Raw genomic sequence first — 18,764 nt, 5'->3', positions numbered from 1 at the left:
CTAGCAACACACAAACATATAGTAAATTACAGTCCCTGCCCCCAAAGAACTCTTAAATTGATCCCCCTACTAAGAGTGTGTTTGTGGTCACCTTGTGAGGATAACTTCGGAGTTTCTAATTGCCGCAGGCCAGTCATAAATCTCTGGTTATTTGCATGCCTGGATCCTGATTCCACAGCCTCCCTGCCGCACTGATTATTGGGGTATAAAAACCAAAGTGAGTGATTTTGTTCATATCCACAGAAATGTGTGAAGAAATTTGTGTCCGAAGATCAATCAGTTTCAGGTGGAGGATTTTTCACAGAGCAATGGGTGATCCCAGTCAACGCTCTCCTAAAGCTAGTCATACATCCCTGTCCACACTGCACAGAGTTCACTACAGAAGGGTTAGAAACAACTACAGTAACACCTTGCTTAACGTTGTTTTGATCTTTTGTCCCTGTTCCAGTACAGAACATGCTCCATTTAAAGTTGTGCAATGCTTCGCTGTAACATCGTTTGGCTGCCTGCTATCAGCTCCCCTACGCCAGCTCCCCGTGCCTTCCGCCCACTGGCAGACCCCGCAGATCAGAGAGCCTTCCTCTCTCCCCCCTGCCTCTTGCCTGCACCAATCAGCTGGCATTTAGGAAGGAGGGAGGAGGAGCGAGGACTCCTTGGGCAGGCTCCCCCTCCCTCCCAGACATCACAAACCAGCTGATTGCTGCAGGCAGGAGGCAGGGGAGGAAGGGGGGAGGACATGGTGTGTGGAGTAAAGGGAGAGGCGGGGGGAAGAAGAGGCAGGTTAATGGTGGGGGCTTGGAGGAAGGAGTGGCGTGGGCGGGCTGAGGGTTGAGTCCCCCGCCCCTGGTGCTTGCAGAGTAGGGGAAGCTGCTTCCGCTGCTGCACAACATGCTGCTCCTAGCCTACAGCACCGTCAGCCTCCTTGCCTGCCTCATTATCTTCACTGCAGTGGGCGGTGCCTGTGTGGGGTAAGGAGGGGGCACCTCCCAGCCACTGTACTGTATGGCCAAAAAATTTTTCCCTGGAACCTAACCCCCCCGCCTTACATTCATTCTTATGAGGAAATTCCAATTTTCATTTCATTTTTCAGGAACATAACTACAACGTTAAGTGAGGAGTTACTGTACAGCGTCAATGGTGGGAGAATGCTACCAGTGTCCTTTCCTCTTCCTGCCGGAACCACTCTACAGGTTTCTCGCAGTTTTGGTCCCTTCCGTGTTACCCAGTAGATGCCGTGCTGTAGAGCCGAACTAATTCAGTGAACATCACTTACCTCTGAACACAGAGTTGTTGAAACACAGGGTGTCAGGTGTTTGACACCTGCATAAAGGTGGAGAGTTGTGCTGCTGTCTCACCGTGGCAGCCAGAGCAGGTGTGTCATGTAAGTTCCAACCATGGTGTGTAGAGAGATTTTGAATCTCTGTAGCATGGATGAGAATGAGGGGAAGGCGCCAGAGAATCTATAGGGAGAAAGACATTAGGAAAATAGCCAAGCTCAAGCTGAGGTTTTCAGTCACTGTTTAAGTTAATAATGAAAGAAACCCTGGGAAGAGAGTAAGATTGGACAGCCTGTGGAGGATGGTGGGAATGCCATGGTTTAACAGTTGTCGAGAAGTTGTGGGGGGCTCTAGAGAAATGAAGATTCCCATTGCTTGATATGCAGTGGCCTGCTGTCTGAGCTCCCACACAGCTCTCCAGTCTCCCCTTCCCCAGCCCTTGTGGCCAACATGCCATCCAGTGGGGGGATGGTCCCCTGGCTTCCCAGGCTACAAGATCTCCCTTTCTTTCCCTCCGCTCCCATGGCCAGCTGCCTGTCACTTGTAGAGTTGATGGGGATGCAGGAGGAAGGGGGGAATGCTGAGATCTGCCTATCCAACCACCTCCTTGAGCCACCAGTTTTTGGGGTGGAGAGTGAAGAAGTGGTGATCATGCCTGCATTTCCCCCATGTATCTGAGGCTATTCTCGGTTTCTGCCCTTTAACAGCCTCTGCTGCTCTCCCAGATGCTGCTGCTGCTGCTGCCGCCCTCTGATCTGATTCAAAGCTCTTTGAACTCAATGGAAAGGCTCCCACAGACTTCAGTAACTTTTAACCAGGAGATAGTAACTCTTAGCAGGTGATGAGGCCTCTGGAAGGGAAAAGGGAAGAGGGGGAAGGTTCATACAGGGCCAGAAGCATTACATTAAAATGCTTCCTAAACTGGACTGATTTTGTTTACTCTAATCCGCCCTTCCCTGCAGAGGTCTGACCACCCATGACCACCCATTAAAATGCAGCGGAGTAGAAGGATGGATGTGTTCCCTGCCCTGTGCATACAGACTCGTTTGAGTATGAATATGTGGAGCAGAGTGGGTTTGAAATATAGATGGAGAGGAAGTACTGGTAGCTGCAAACTTGCAGTTAGCTGGAGAGCTGCCTTGTGTCTCTAAATGGCTGCTGCTTCAGTGTCTGCCAGTTTAGTTTCAGCATTTTGGAAGCAAGTTGGGGACGTGACAAAGGAACAGAGCAAACTTTGTGACTGACTAGAAATAATGCTAGTGGGCTGGAATGTTTGTGGTTTCCAACAAAACAGAAGCAGCTAATGATATCAGCAGAGTTTTCCGTTGAACCTGGTGTGTTTTATTAATGAGCAGCTGGTTGGTTTTTGTTTCGAAGCAGTAAGCCGCAGAGCAGGATGTGGATTTTGTATTGCTTAGGCTGTGTGGAGGGTAAATGGAATACAAATAAAATGCAGTTGAATTCAGTTATTGATAATCCTCTGAAGTATTGCAGTTATTTTTGGTGACACTTCATGTTTTTTAGGTTTTGGTGCATGAACTGAGCTTTTGCTGCCTGCAAAGTGCTTACTCGTTATCAGATGTCTTATCTCACTGCATTTGTCATGTCACGTCTTGGTGTTCTGCTTGTCTTGTTTCTCAAAGTAGGTAGGGCACAGTACTGCACACACACACACAATGCATGACCTGGCCTGCTCTTAGTCACTACGTGCACTTTGCACTCACTTACTGGTGTAGATGACTATACAAAGCAACGTAGAATTAAGTCCTTAATTTAAGCTAAGAGTAAATTGATTCACGAGTATACAAACCTTTTTAATGTAGCAATGTGAGAGATTCTGGTAGTTTTTTGCATGTTAATGCATGTTCTTGAACTCTTACCAATGTCTGTACAAATGAGAGGCATAACATTTCACAGTACTTCGATTTGCAAAAGCTGATGTTGCTGCAAACGAAGAACCTCCTTTGTCATAATAAAGAGCTGTCAGTATTAAGGTTTGTCTAAAGTACAGATTATGTTGGTATAACACATGTTGCTCAGGAGGCTGAATAAGCCACACCCCTGAGTGATGTAAGTTACACCAACCTCAGCGCCAGTGTGGACTGTGTTGTGTTAGCGGGAGAGCTTCTCCAGCTGACATAGCTACCACCTCTCACAGTATAGACCAGAGGTTCTCAAACTAGGGGTCGGGACCCCTCAGAGGGTTGCAAGGTTATAGAATCAGAATATCAGGGTTGGAAGGGACCTCAGGAGGTCATCTAGTCCAACCCCCTGCTCAAGGCAGGACTCATCCCCAGACAGATTTTTACCCCTGTTCCCTAAATAGCCCCCTCAAGGATTGAACTCATGACTCTGGGTTCAGCAGGCCAGTGCTCAAACCACTGAGCTATCCCTCCCCCCTGGGTGGGTCACAAGCTGTCAGCGTCCACCCTAAACCCTGCTTCACCTCCAGCGTTTATAATAGTGTTTAAATTTTTTTTTATTTTTTAAATATATAAGTGGGGGCGAGGGTAGCACTCAGAGGATTGCTCTGTGAAAGGAGTCATCACTACAAACATTTGATAACTGCTGGTATAGACCGTCAGCTTAGAGCATCTTCGCCAGATGCGCTACAGCGCTTCTAGTGTAGACTAGTCCTTAGTCAGCAGGTTGATGCTCTTCATGGTATGTAGCTAATTGTGTGTTTGCTAACCTTGAGCTCCTCTGTCTTCTCAGTTAGTGGTTGATATTGCTGGGTAACCGAGAGGCTGAGGATGGTAAGAAAACATGTATGTTACTGACTGTTTTTTATAAGAGTGTATTGAGCACCTTTCAAAGAAACAGAGGGTCATAGAAGATTAGGGTTGGACAAGACCTCAGGAGGTCAAAGCAGGTGTTCAAAACAGGACCAACCCCAACTAAATCATCCCAGCCAGGGCTTTGTCAAGCCTGACCTTAAAAACCTAAAGATAGATATTCCACCACCTCCCTAGGTACCCCATTCCAGTGCTTCACCACCCTCCTAGTGAAATAGTTTTTCCTAATATCCAACCTAAACCTCCCTCACTGCAACTTGAGACCATTGATCCTTGTTCTGTCATCTGCCACCACTGAGAACAGCTTAGCTCCATCCAGGGGTGGCATGTTTGTATAATTTTTGTTGGTGCCCAGAACGGGTCCAAGTCCCCCCAAGGCTCCGGGACAGAGTTTGGGTGCAGGAGGGGGTTTGGGGTGCGGGCTCTGGGAGGGAGTTTGAGTTCTGGGTACGGGCTCTGGACTGGGACATGGGGTTGGGGTGTAGGAGGGGTATGGGAGGGGTTTGGGTGCTGGGTGTGGCCTCTGGGCTGGGACAGAGTTGGGATGCGGGACTGGGCTGGGAATGAGGAGTTTAGGGTGCAGCAAGCACGTTGCCCCGGGGCTGGGGTGGGGGGCTAGAAAGGACGACTCCCCCCAGCCCTCTCCCCGTCGGCAACAGCGAGCTCCAGGGGAGTGGGGCCCTCCCCGGCATGACACTCACCAAACCCAACCTCCCAGGCTGTTGCTCAGGAGGTCTAGCCAGGATAAGCTCCCCACCTTGGAGTCACCTGCTAGGGGGAAGGGCCCTCCCTCGGCAGGCACAGCAGCCGCTTTAGCCTGCTGCTGAGGGAGCACAGCATGGAGCTGCAGGGAGCAGCTGCCCACTGCCCAGGGCAGGCAGGGATGCTCCAGGGGAGGCACATGGGGGCAGCAGGAAGGGCCAGGGGAGGCGCACGGGGGCGGCAGGCAGGGCCGAGGGAAAAGACCCAGCTCCAAACACTGGTGGAGCCTGGCCCTCCCGGGCCCTGATTTTGCTGGAGCCCGGGCACCACAGGCCCATACAACTCGCCACCCCTGACTCCATCCTCTTTGGAACCCCCCTTCAGGTAGCTGAAGGTTGCTATCAAATTACCCCCTCACTCTTCTTTTATCCAGACTAAATAAGCCCAGTTCTCTCAACCTCTCCTCATAAGTCATGTGCCCCAACCTCCTAATCATTTTCATTGCCCTCTCCTGGACTCTCTCTCCAATTTGTCCACATCCTTTCTGTAGTGAGGGGCCCAAAACCACCCAATACTCCAGGTGTGGCCTCACCAGTGCCGAATAGAGGGGAATAATCACTTCCCTCGATCTGCTGCAACGCTCCTACTAATGCAACAAGGGCACACTACTGATTCATATCCAGCTTCCCATCCGCTGTAATCCTCGGGTCCTTTTCTGCAGAACTGCCGCTTAGCCAGTCCCCAGCCTGTCGCAGTGCATGGGATTCTTCCGTCCTAGGTGCAGGACTCTGCACTTGTTCTTCTTGAACCTCATCAGATTTCTTCTATCCTCCAATTTATCTAGGTCAGTGGTTCTCAAACTTCTTTTTTCACAGACCACTTGAAAATTACTGAGGGTCTCGGCGGACCACTTAATGATCTTTCCAAGTGTTGTTTGTACTGTTAGCTAACTATTGTAAAGCACTTCCAATAAAAGTGCTATATAAAAAACCTTAATAATAATAAACTTTTTTTGTTCTGCAAATAAAAGCGCACAACTCATATTTTAATATCAGTAGTCTTACCTTTCTAATGTGATGGATGTGACCTCTCTCCCCTGCCATGGCAGCCCCTGATCTGGGGCTGGGAAAGAGGGGGATCTCACCCGCAACAGCAGCCACAGAGCTGAGGCTGGAAAGGAGAGCTGTTTCTTCCTGGCAGCCACAGCCTCTTTCTCTGACTACCGCAGCCCTACATATCCCAAATTCCCCCCATCCCTTCTCACTCCACTGCCCCCTCTCACCTACCCCTTGTTCTCCCCAAGGCCACCACGTCACCTTACATCTGCATCTTCTCCAGGGTCCACTCATGTAATTAGTGGAGCCACGCTTGCATGGCTCCACTAATTAGGTGCATGGACCCTCATTCTCTTGTGTGCAGCTGCCCACGTGCGCACCTTAGAGGGAACTATCCATGGACCACACGAATGGAGCTCGCGCACCACTGGAGGTCCAGGACCACAGTTTGAGAACCTCTGCTCTAGGTCACTCTGTGCCCTATCCCTGCCCTCCAGCATATCTCCTTCTCCCCCCAGGTTAATGTCATCTGCGAACTTGCTGAGGGTGCAATCCATCCCATCCTCCAGATCATTAATGTCACCAAGGGTTCTTATCCGGTATAGGTGAACACCTCCAGCTTGCTCTACATGTCTACAAAGTACTGAAATAAACACATGACCAAAGCCATCATAGCACTAAGGCTCCCTCCTGTCAAATGGGCTGAGGATGTCTGTTGCACTCGGAGCGTTCTTGAACACCTGATATAACCATGAGATTTTTGAGATGCCTTTTTGCCCAGGTTGGGAATGTTACATTCTAAAGTACTGCACACTATCATTGAATAAGCTTGTATAATAGCTGCCATCTATTTGACGCAACAGGGAGCCAGACTATTGTCTTCTCCCATCATATGCAAATGTCAGGCCATTGCAATTGCTTCAGCCAGATTGCAAACCCAAAAAGTATCTTGTTTTTAAAATCTCATTGTATAGGTTCCTAGGAACATTGTGAATTAAAATGTGTTTAAAAGACCTGAATCACTTATGCCTTTCCTTCTCCTTAGGTGACCCGGCTGCTCATTCTGCCGCCACTCTGTTGGGAGAAGGGAGGAAAAGGTCTTCTGGGTTGATCCCATTAAATGTGGGGCCTGCTTTCAGCCCAGACCTCCCTGCAGCACTTCTGTCCTTTGTCCCTTCCCACCTCCCTCTGTTATTCCATCCTGCTTATGCTGTTTGAACGCTGGGCCCAAGCAATGCAAAGCATTCCGAAGGGCCTTGACTTGGCTCCAGCTCTGCCGAATGTCTCTGCTGCAGATCCAGGGCTGGAGCCTTTGATACTGATTGATGGTAGCAGTAAGGGGGAAAGTACTGCTTTAGGAGGGGATTTTTAAAGGCACTAGGAGGAGACAGGCACTTTCAACTCCTATTGACTTAGGCACTGAGTGCTCACTGTAACTGCCCTTTGTGCCTTCAATTTCTAACGGGAAGATTTTCAGTCTTTAAATATGGACATTTTTCAAGAGTTTTCTCCCCATTGCTTCCCTCATTGGACCCTGGCCAACCCAGTAATAGCAGTATGTCAGCCTGTGCAGGGTTGTGTGGTCAAAGGCAGGAAAAGCACATTGCAAGCTGGACTCAAGCATCCCAGGCTGTGTAGCAGGGTAAGCTGGGGTAGAGCTTTGGGGAGAGGAACATGACTGAGCAATGAGGTATGCACAGGGTCACACCAAACCACCCATTTCTTCTCTTCCCTAACCTCCCCCACCCCCTTACCCTGCCCGGGCAGCATCAGCAGCTGGGAGATCTTGGGAAAAGGGGAGGAGAGTGAAATCAGATATTTCTTTGACAGAGGAGGTTAATGAAGTAGATAAGCACTTTCTTGCTTAAAGCTGTATGCAGATGCTTATATTTAACAGCCCAGTGCTCTCTGCAGTGGAGAAGTACTCTCTGCGGGTTGGCTTCATCAGTTGATATGTTTGTACTTCCTGGATGTCCACATATCAATATCCATCTTTCCACTGCATTACTTGTTTACAGTCCATGAGCGTAACATATCAATTGGAGTTCAGTCTTGGCACAGCAGGTGACGTGCTTGCTCTTTTGTTTTACAGCTGTTAGATCTTAACCTAGAACAGAATGGGGAAGCAGAACAGTAAGCTGCGACCTGAGGTACTCCAGGATCTCCGGGAGAATACAGAATTCACAGACCATGAGCTTCAGGAGTGGTACAAAGGCTTCCTAAAAGATTGCCCCACAGGTCATTTGACTGTTGAGGAATTCAAAAAGATATATGCCAATTTTTTCCCCTATGGTGATGCATCGAAGTTTGCAGAGCATGTGTTCCGCACTTTTGATACCAACGGCGATGGGACAATTGACTTTAGGGAATTTATCATTGCGCTGAGCGTCACTTCTCGGGGAAAGCTCGAGCAGAAGCTGAAATGGGCGTTTAGCATGTATGATCTTGATGGCAATGGATATATCAGTCGTGGCGAAATGCTTGAAATCGTGCAGGTGAGGAATGGTCTCATTTTGTAAAACTTAACTTTTGCAAAAATTACCGTTTGAATTAATATTGCTGGAATCACTTGCCCGCTTAGCTAGAGACTTCAGGTCTAGGTAGAGGTGCACCCTAATAGCCGTTCTGCTTGCTGCTGGTACTTCACAGGAGTTGCAGCTAGAGCATAGGTGCTGGAGCACGTTCCTGATGCAGTTCTTCGCTGTCATTCCAAATGGCACTGCAGAAAATAATTCTACCCACAAACTACAAATGTGTAGAGGCTCTGAGGAGAAATGGGCCTGAACCAACCCCCCCGTCACCTTGTCCGCCTCCTACCTCCTCCAAACCTCCCCCGACCCCCTCCATTTGAGGTGTTCAAAATCGATACCAGATCTGGATCCAAATTTTGGAAACAGCCCCAGGAATTATAATGGATTGAACCATAATTCCAGATATGAATGCCATATACTCTGAAGTTCAAATTCTGTGATTTGAGCCATCCTGTGCTTTTAAAGTGAAAGGCCTTAAACTCTTTTCATCTCACTGCAGTACAGGGGAAGGTGCTGGACAGCTCCTTTCACCACCACCACCACCACCCCCCCACACACACACACGCGCTGCGCACCTGGGTAAGAAGCCTTTGAGGACTGGTAATGTCAGAAAGAGCCTTTCCCCTCTAGATCACCAGTTCAAATCCCAGTTGTGATTGATAGTGACAGAAAATACAGACCAGCTGACTGTTCAGCCTCTGACAGTATTTGGTGCTCCAGGCTAGTTCCTACTGGACAGGTATCCAAGCCACCATGGTAGTTGAGTGCTTCAGCAAGTGTTGCCAGGAACAGAATTTAGCTGAAGAGTGACCAACTTTTCTCCTCCAAGAAATGGTTCCTCTAGAACAAGCTAGGGAGAAATTAAATTGGCAGGGGAGTTTGTCTTGCCCATGCTGTACCTCATGAGTTCAATGGATAACAGGTCTTCAGTTTAGTCATCCATCTCCTTTCCATAGCATGGAAGTGTAGCTCCCTCCCAGCCCACTGTGCACAATAATTACGGAAGAGCAGTAAGTGCCTATGCAGGTGCATTAAAAGCCATCCTGAAGCTGAGACCAGTCCCCAGACTGAAATGAAAGGAAGGAAAATTACATGTGGGAACTTTTTTCCTATATATTTTAGCTCTTGTATTTTAGTGTGTTAACTTAAATACTGACTTGACTAATGCAGCAGTTGTGTTGGTTTTCTAAATCAGAAATAAATGCTGGAAAAAGCAGATCAAGTCTGCAATTCCTTTTATTTGTTTTGGTTTATAGGGGTTTTCAGCTGTCTACTAAGGTCGTTGTTTATTGCTGGAGGCTTAAGTTCCTTTCCTCAGTCCTGATGTGTTATAGCTTTTTTTCATTATTATTTTTTATATATTTAGGCAATCTACAAAATGGTGTCATCTGTAATGAAAATGCCAGAAGATGAGTCCACTCCAGAGAAACGAACAGACAAAATCTTCAGACAGATGGACACAAACAATGATGGTATGATTTCCACTAGAAGTCCTTCATTAGGTCTTAAAAATAAACTTGCATTGTCTGATACCATACTGATAACACTTAACTTTTAATTTAAAAAAAATTGCTTTCAAGGGGGCTTCAGTTCTGTCTGTCATCTCACAGTGGTGTCAGTCACAGTAACATCTGAGTGTCTGTTGTCTGTAACCAAATAAAATAACGGCGAATGAGCCTTTGTGTTTGTAGAAATCAGCAAGGTCCCTATCTTCCAGACTTGTACTGATCTTTTTTGTAAAAAGGTGTAGCCCTTTATTTGCGACACTCACCCTTTCAGACCATCTTTCTGCTGACAAACCAAGCTAGTGACATTGGCAGCAGCCTAAGTGCTTGTGCATCAGAAGTAAGATCCATCCTCAGGCTTGGTCTGTTGGATGTTGCTACACTGCCCTGCTCTCTGATCTCTTCCTCCATCTTCCTGTGGGTGAAATCTTTTCTCAAACCGTGTCTGCCCTCTGCCTGTGGAATCAGGCACCCTACCCTGTCGGACTCCAAGCAGCTCAGCTGTATGGCTGTCGGTCTGTAGAACACTAGTGGGCACGCTGCTTCTTCACCTAGCCTTTGCACTGTCAATGGGTAACAAATTGTGGTACGGCACAGGAAAGGCAAATGGGAGCCTTGCTCTGGAGGGCAAAAGAAAAGACAGACTGTGAGTGGGGCAGCAGGGATAGCTCAGTGGTTTGAGCATTTGCCTGCTAAACCCAGGGTTGTGAGTTCAATGCTTGAGGGGGCCGCTTAGGGATCTGGGGCAAAATCAGGACTTGGTCCTGCTAGTGAAGGCAGAGGGCTGGACTCAATGACCTTTCAGGTCCCTTCCAGTTCTATGAGATAGGTATATCTCCATATATTATGGCAAAATGGTAACAGAGGTAGGAAGGAGCTAGATTGTAAAATGAGCAAGGGAGAAAATGAGCAGAGAGGAATAGAAACGGGAGGAGGAGCACGAAGCCAGAGAGAGAACACAAATACAGGGTGGCAAATATCGTGAATGAGGAGGGGACTAGTAGAGAAGAATTAAAGGTCTGCTGGGGGCCAGTTGTGTGCTTTCCTCCCCCAGCTTGTATACTGCAAGAGGAGAGAATGGCAGGTAGTGGAGGGGGAGTTCTTGCCTGAGGGGGAGAGAAGATTGAGGACCCTCTTCTCCCTTGCTGCACCTCCAAAGGCTGCTCACCTCTCCTGTGCCTGTCCAGCTTGTTCCCTGTGCCAGCTCCATGACCAAGTGCCCTCATTTTTTTCATTTGCAAAAATCACCCTGCTCCTTTGAGGGCCTGTGCCCAAATCAATCTCATGCACTGTTTTACAGGGCAGTACCTAAGTAACTGCTTCTGGAAACATCCTAGTTGCATGTTGCACAGAGCGATCTTATGTCATCCATCTAAGTAGTCCCTGCCAGTAGAACCAAGTCAGAGCTGTGCTTAAAATTGTATTCAATGACCAGGCATCTCGGACTATGGCCCACTGTAATTGTTGGGAGAGTGGCAGCCTGAATAGATGCATCTGCCTACTTAGAGGGGAGGCAGAGCTGCTAGCCACCTTACTGTTTCTCTTCTCCGCACTCTTTTTTTTTTCCTATTCAGTTTAATCTCCTGCTGCTGTCTCTGGCAATCTGGTCAACCGTGTCGTTATCTTTTTCTGTGAAAAGGCTCCTCTGAAGCTTCTATAGCTTCAGTGCCTTCAACTGGGAAGGTATAAACTAGGGACAAAGTCTGGCTCTCCTTACAGTTCCCTCCTATGAGGCTACTCGCATGCATGAGGAGAGCAAGATTTGGCATCAGATTTGTACCTCCATTCTTTTCTCAGCTCTGCAGTTTTATATTCCTGCTTTAAGCATCTTTAGATTTTTCTAGCTCCATTCAGCTGTAGAAGTGATCATGTAGCTCCAGATTTTTTTTTTTAAAGGCAGGGGTTTGTGCTTGCAAAATTGTGCCTCTGAGCCATACCCTTAAAGATTTTTATGGCTCCCTCTGAGTCATGTTCTGTTGAACTGACAGTAGATGGAGCCCTGGGGTAAAAACCTGACTTTGCTGAGGTCCACAGGAGTTGGGCCATTGACTTCAGTGGGGCTAGGATTTCCCTGTTTGGCGCTACGTGTGGAGGGATACAAAACTAAAACATGTAAAGTAGTCCTTCTGTGACACATTTGGCATGCAGAGATACGTGAGAGGGCAGTGTGGCAAAACCTGGAATATATAGATAGTTTCATTAAAGCAATTCCATAACTAGCAAAATGTCACACCCGTAAGTAATGTATTGCTTAGTAATAGAATGTACGTAATGAGAAGTGTTAATTTCAACACCTCCAACTGTCCCTCCTGCATTTCCAGCCGAGAGAGAGGAGAATAGCACCTTGTGTGTATGCTTCATTGATAGGAATTGAATGGCTTCTCATTGTCCGCTGTGCTCTAGGACAATGCTGCCAGATTTTGCTTTGCACTGTACTTTGTCCTGGAGTGTTGCACACAAACAAACAATCAACTTGTGTGAAGTTTTGTGAAAACTTTGGCTAGCAAAAATTCTTCTCAGAAATGCCAGTGTTTTAACAAAAAACAGCTTGCCCAGAATATAAGTGCCTTGTCTTGCTTTGGGCCCTTGCATCTCTCTGCTGTCCTGGCATATGATACCTTGGTCAGGTGAGCTAATACTGGTGCTTGACCATTGAATCCAGTCATTGTCCCCATGATAGGCTGAGATCATCTGTGTATGCATTTTCTCTAATATTTTTAATAAAAGCAAATGTTGTTACATATCTGTTTCCTCCCAGGGCCTTCCACTTGTAGGAAAAGGGATAACGAGCAAAAGTCAAATGCAAAATCTGAATCTGTGGTAGGAAGCTTACATTTTATTGTTCCAAATAGATGTTAGTCTTTTTAAAAAAGAAAAAAACACAGGAAAAATGGAGTGTAAGAACAGATGCATCTGTAATTCATTGAGACGCTCTGATACTCTGGGAATGAGTGTTATAGGAAGAAAAATTGTAAATTAATACCGTACTCTGGAGTGTGTACTAAACACATGCAAGGAGCAATTAAAAACAAAAAAAAGCAATATGAGCTAAAAGCAGTGCTAAGTGTTAGAGAATAACACCTAAGGGGTGGAACTGAAACGTGATGAGGTGGTTCTCACAGTAGAACGTTTCTGTTTGAGTGTGTTCCTTGTACATGGGTTTAAAATCTCAGCTGAGGATCTAAGCTAAAATTCTACTTCCTAATATGTGTGCAGTAAGATTATGCAGAACATGCCACACTGTTCTCCAAAGAGTTATTTTTATTTTGCCAAGAGAAAATTATGTGGTGGTTTATTTCTATAATGGGGGCAATTTAAATGGGTAAGAATTGCCTTGGAATGTTGTGTATATAATTACATCTGTATGAAGTATTTCATACAATAATGTAAACGGACATGACTGCCAGAATATTTTGTGTAATGACAATCCCAGTAGCAAATATTTTTATTAAAAAGTATAAAACCTACTGATTAAACAAGTTACATGTATAAGAAACTTCTTTTACAGAGTATTAAGGTCATTAGCATCTACTAATAACTATCCCAGACCTACAACTTTAGACATGCAAAGTAGGTTCATTGAATTCAGGACTGTCCTAAACTTTGCCAGCTTGTAATAAACCTCGAGATTATAAAAGCCAGAAGTCATTTCAGGAGTTCAGCATGCTTCAGTCACCCTGTCATAGCCCATCTGCTGGGGAGGTTACATTGACTCAAGGGGGGGAATCATCAGGCCCAGTGAAATCATCCTAGAAAGATCCATTTCAGTTCTCAATAAATGTTTTGTTGCTTATTTCTCTACATCTGTGGGTGTGTAACATACTATACAAGAGAATACATTGCACATGTACCAGATGCAAAATATTGATAAGAAAAATGTAATTATATTTCAATGCTGTTGTTCAAATGACAGTTAATAAAGGCGACCCTGAAAGCCTCTGTAGGCAGCATCGTACTGAGCTCCGTGGAAGTTCCGCCAACCCAGGGCTTGTAGGTGTGGTCCCAGAGTGAAACGGTGATAAGAGAACAGTTCTAGACTTCTCAGCAATGGTGGCTAACAAATAATTACACGTGGTGCAAACTCTGGTCGTTTTGATTAATGGTCATTCACACCTTTTGTGAGTTTCAGGTTTTAAAAGCCAGTAATAGCCACGGATTTTTTTCATAGTTTTGAACCCTGACCCCATAAATCAGCCCAAATTGGCCCACGTTTCAGGTTTGTAACAAAACCTGAAAAACTAATTCGTAGGGGTCTGATTGCAAAGGTTTTGCCCAGCTCAGCAAACAGGGCATCGCTTCAGCATCACTCAAGGCCTGTTTCTTGTACCACAGCACAACTGACCATAGCAATAATTCACAAATGTAAAATGAACTACATCACATTGCCCAGTGTTAGGGACCCTGTTGCATGATCACCTATCAGTACATATGATGCAAATATCCTGGGTTCTGTGTGGTTTAAAATCTCACCCTTGATTGAAGCCCCATTTCTAGACTAGTCTGTGCATATAATGAATGTTTGTACTCCAGTTTTGTACTAAGGCAGTTCTCTGCTTAAATTGTTGACCTAAGGTGGCATTATTAGAACAATTGTTTTAACTTGATAATGTCCCTGTTTAATGTCAAATGTAAAGTAAAATATTAGATTTGTTTACTTGAAAAAATAGTGCAGCCAGGCTTGAGGAGGAAAGGAGTGCCTGGTTCACCTGCACGGCAGCCAGTTTCACCCTAAATCCACTTGGAGTAGGAGATGTGTATTTTCAGCTTTCTGTGAAGGATTTATTTTTAAGCTCTGTTTGATCTTGCAACGCAAGTGACTTTTTTTTGTTTTCTCCTTTCAAGGTAAACTGTCCCTGGAAGAGTTTATTAAAGGTGCCAAGAGTGATCCCTCTATTGTGCGATTGTTACAATGTGATCCAAGCAGTGCAAGTCAGTTCTAATTAAACTCTGGACAGTTTGCAAAGAAACTGCTGGCTTGTTGTTCAAGCTTTGCTCGCAAATGGATGCCTTCTCAATCATTCCTCAACTTGCTAGTGGATAAGATTCCATTGCCAGATTGTGTGTGCGTGTGCGCACGCACGTGCGTGTATCAGAGTGAGGACTGCCTCACTTTTCTCACTAACATCAGTGCAACGTTCCTTTTGCAGTTCCATTTTTCTCCCTCTTCCTCCTCTCCAATGTTACCACTCACTCTACATGGTTAACGTAATTGAAAGGTATGTTTACATGCAGATACAAAGAGTTCAAATTTCTGGTGAAGTATCTCATCTTTTAGTCAGTAAGAATGATGGCTTCTGGTAGCCCCACGAAGATAGAATTTTTATCCAACTTAGCAGATGATAGGTCGTCATTTTTTAAGCAAAATGTGAACTGAATGGCGTAGAAAGAAGAAGAGAGAAGCTTTTCTGGGCATGGTTCCAAATTGTCTGTGCTTTTGAGGAAAATTGCTTGCACTTATCTAATTGTCTACTTTCTTTTAATATTATATATATAAAAATTATATATATATGGTGAAGTAATTTTAATATGTAGGTCAGGTATTTATGCATAAAGTAGAATTCAAGCTTAATTTCTTGTCTGTGATTTATTCAAATCTTGAAGATTGTTTTTGAGATTTATGCATTAGCAAATTGCTGTTAAAGAAAATGCATGACTAGCAATTTGTGGCTATTTCACTCTGTTTAATTACTGAATGCAAATATTTGTTCATTTTTACTGTTGATCGTTCCAGCGTTTACTGTATTAACAAAAGAATAAAAGGAATAATTCTCATTTTGTATTTCTCGGTGAAGTCCCACTTAGTGGTGGTTGCAGCATTAACTGGCTTTTGAGTGACATGAGGTGATGTGACTCATGCTGCTGTTCTAAACTTTGCTATGCTCGGCATTCTTTTGCTGTCAATATGTTAATAGTCTTGTGCAATCCAGTGTTATTTAATATCTGCCTAATGCCAAGAAATATTCATTAAAATAAAATACTACTTTTCTTGTCAATAACTGTCTTATTTTAACCAGTAGTACAAGTTACTGTTCCATAGTTGTGCATGGGATAAATATAGTCAAGACAAGAATAATGAAAGCTTTCCTGCCCTTCCTTTCCTTTCATCTCCTCACCTAGGGGAGGGGAGGCAACCTAGTCCCCACTGTCCTTCCATCGCTGGCATCTCTGAGATTTGCCAGCAAACAAGAGTATTTTAGTGCCCACTATGTTGATGGTCCTTGGGAACCCTTCCACCAAAGGAAACTAGACTGAGACTATGACATGGTGATTTCACATAGTCCACTGAAGAGCTGATAGCTCCAAGTCACCACTGGCCTAGGCTGGACTTAGAGCTGGCTGGTAGATAAAGCATCAGGTACTAAGTCAGGAAACTTGGGTTCTATCTCTGGCTTCTGCCATTGGCTCGCTGTGTGAGTTCCTGCTTCTCTCTACCTAAAAAGCACTGTTTCAGTGCTTAATGTTACTAGTATTGCTTATTAACATAATGGTGTGAGGCTCTGTATCCTGTTACCAGCGTGCTGTACCATCCAGTCCCCCAAGAATCCTGCAGCTAACTAATGCAGCCTTTTTTATTGGACCAAAAATACTATGTCAAGTTCCTTTCCAGTATACAGAGGGTTTGTGCAGCCAGAAGTATATTTCAGTGAGGTATGTGCCACTGAAACACTGGCATCAATGATGTAATATGCAAAGCTTTCCTAGACCCATGTTTATAAAGCACATGCTGAAGTACAGCAAAGTGCTTAAGCATCTATTTAAGTCACCTTAAAGTCAATGGGACTTCAGTGTGTGCCTGAAGTTAAACATGTCCATAAGTGTTTAGTTGAATAGACAACGTTTGCGGAAGCAGGATCCAAGATAGCAGCAAATTAGGTGTTAGTTTGCACCTTCACTGTAAAAATAAATGGTGAAAGAGAGTCGCTTTCAATACCCAATCAGAGATACGGCTGGATGAAATTGGGCATAATGTGACCTCTTACCAAACCTGAGACTGAGAAATGTTTCCATAATTTTTTTTTAAAGGAATTTAATTTGAACCTCTTAGAAAAACAAACATTCCCTTCACCCTGAAAGGAAAACTAACTAAAAGTGATCTGTCTGCTTTTCCTTGTTCACGCTGGAAGAAATTCTAAAAGTAAACCACATGGTAACAAGTAAACAAAATGTTTGCAATTCTTCCAGTTTGAATAAGTGAAGATTGTAAGAGGGGAAAGAACTTGGTTTTTTTAATTACAATTTTTCTCTTTTTAAAATCATTTAACAAACAAACAGAATTCTCACTGATGTTACAAATCGCATCTTAGATTAGGTTTATTATCAGTAATTTTCACTCTGCAATAACTGTCCAAGTCAAGTGAAAAAACAAATAACCAAACAGTTTCATACTTGTTTTATATAGTCTGTTTCTAGTCTATTTCATGGTCAAGTTCTCATGCACTAGAATGCTGCAGTATTTGAATTGTAAAACACTGTTGCGTTAATGACATTTTTGCATGTAATTATAACTGAACATTGAGAGATACAAAGTTACAGTTCTCACCGCAGCCATAGCGCAGGCAAATTGCACACATTAAAAATCTATACTGTGTAACTAAGCAGAATTATGCTAGGGAAGAGGACTATTTTTGAATTCCCTCTGTTTCGTGTGTTTTTTTAAATATGTTGGTTATGAGTTTAGTCAAATATCACAAAATAATTTTGTAGGGATCAGGTAACCAAAATTATTTTAATTAGGATCTGACAAATGTCAGACTGGTGTGTGTCCCATCCATTCTTCTTATTGTCTTTTTTCTTTGTTCTGCCATTGCACATTTCCTTCCCTTTCTGTTCCCAGATTTTCCTTCTCTGTAAGGCCGATCAGACCTTAGAGATCATCAAAGAGAGAGATCTTCATAGAGCGAGTCAAAAAAAATCTGCCTAGAAATCTTTCCCATGGAAAATGTCCATCTCCACAACATTTTTTCAGTTGGAAAAATGAAAATTTGAGGTGACTTTTTGAAATAAAACATTTCATTTCAAAACTTTTCAGAATCTTTCATTCAGTGAAATTTTTCAATCTTTCAACTTTCTGTCTTGGTTCAGAACTAATTCCAAAAGGTCAGCCTATCCCACAGGATGAAAATTATATTTCCCCACCAGCTCTGCAAGTTTTGCAAGATTGCTGCAGCTTGATGGAATTCTGCCCAGCTACATTCATACTGGGATTTTGTCCCATTCCCAGATTTTACTGGCTCCCTGAGCACACGGTCTCTTCCCCTCTAGCTCTCCCTGAAGTACTTTCCCTCTCCTTGTCATAACTGTCCTACTCAGATCTGAACCTTAGAGTTCAGAACATCAGAAGCTAGCATGAAACCTCCAAACTTAATTACCAGCTTGGATCTGATATTGCTGCCACCAGCCAGAATTCCAGTGTCTGGCTCACTCTGGTCTCCCCAAAGCCTTTCCTGGAGGACCCCAAGACTCAGATTCCTTGAGTCTCACAACAAAGGGGAATAAACCATTTCCCTTCTCCCTCTTCCCCTCCAGGTGTTCCCTCCCTGGGTTCCTGGAGAGAGATACAGATTAAAGCTCCGTGAATCTAAACAAAGGGATTCCACCCTCTTTACCTCCTCCCAGATTTCCCCACCCTGGGTACTCTAGGAGATTCCCTGCTTCAAGTCCTTGAAACACAAGTACCAAGAGATCAAATCTCTCTCTCCCCTCACCCAGAGGGTATGCAAAGTCAGGCTTAGTAAATCTAACACACAGAGATTTTCCCCCTCCCTTCATTTCTTAGCCTTAACCAGTGAAAAACACTTAAACAGGTCTTAAAAAGAGAGCTTTATATAAAAGAAAGAAAAAGACATAAAATGGTCTCTGTATCAAGGTGACAATATACAGGGTCAATTGCTTAAAAGAA

General features: G+C 44.6%; 1 protein-coding gene across 5 annotated transcripts in view; it reads left to right on the top strand.

The window, feature by feature from the left end:
• HPCAL1 (hippocalcin like 1) overlaps positions 1–15,855 on the top strand; it is a 113,575-nt gene extending 97,720 nt beyond the window's left edge. For 3 of the 5 annotated variants that reach the window (XM_030555438.1, XM_030555436.1, XM_030555435.1), the window contains 3 exons: positions 7,922–8,324; positions 9,727–9,832; positions 14,708–15,855. In XM_030555438.1, coding sequence (XP_030411298.1) covers positions 7,947–8,324; positions 9,727–9,832; positions 14,708–14,805 — 582 coding nt within the window. In that variant the 5' untranslated portion in view covers positions 7,922–7,946 and the 3' untranslated portion in view covers positions 14,806–15,855. Of the gene's footprint in view, positions 1–1,200; positions 1,382–7,921; positions 8,325–9,726; positions 9,833–14,707 lie in introns of those variants that run through there. The other 2 variants (XM_030555439.1, XM_030555437.1) reach the window with 2 other exon arrangements.
• The last annotated feature ends 2,909 nt before the right edge of the window (positions 15,856–18,764 follow it).

The sequence above is a fragment of the Gopherus evgoodei genome, chromosome 3 (assembly GCF_007399415.2).
Source record: "Gopherus evgoodei ecotype Sinaloan lineage chromosome 3, rGopEvg1_v1.p, whole genome shotgun sequence".
In the NCBI taxonomy this organism is placed as follows: Eukaryota; Metazoa; Chordata; order Testudines; family Testudinidae; genus Gopherus; species Gopherus evgoodei.
This window is presented reverse-complemented; position numbering and strand designations above follow the sequence as displayed.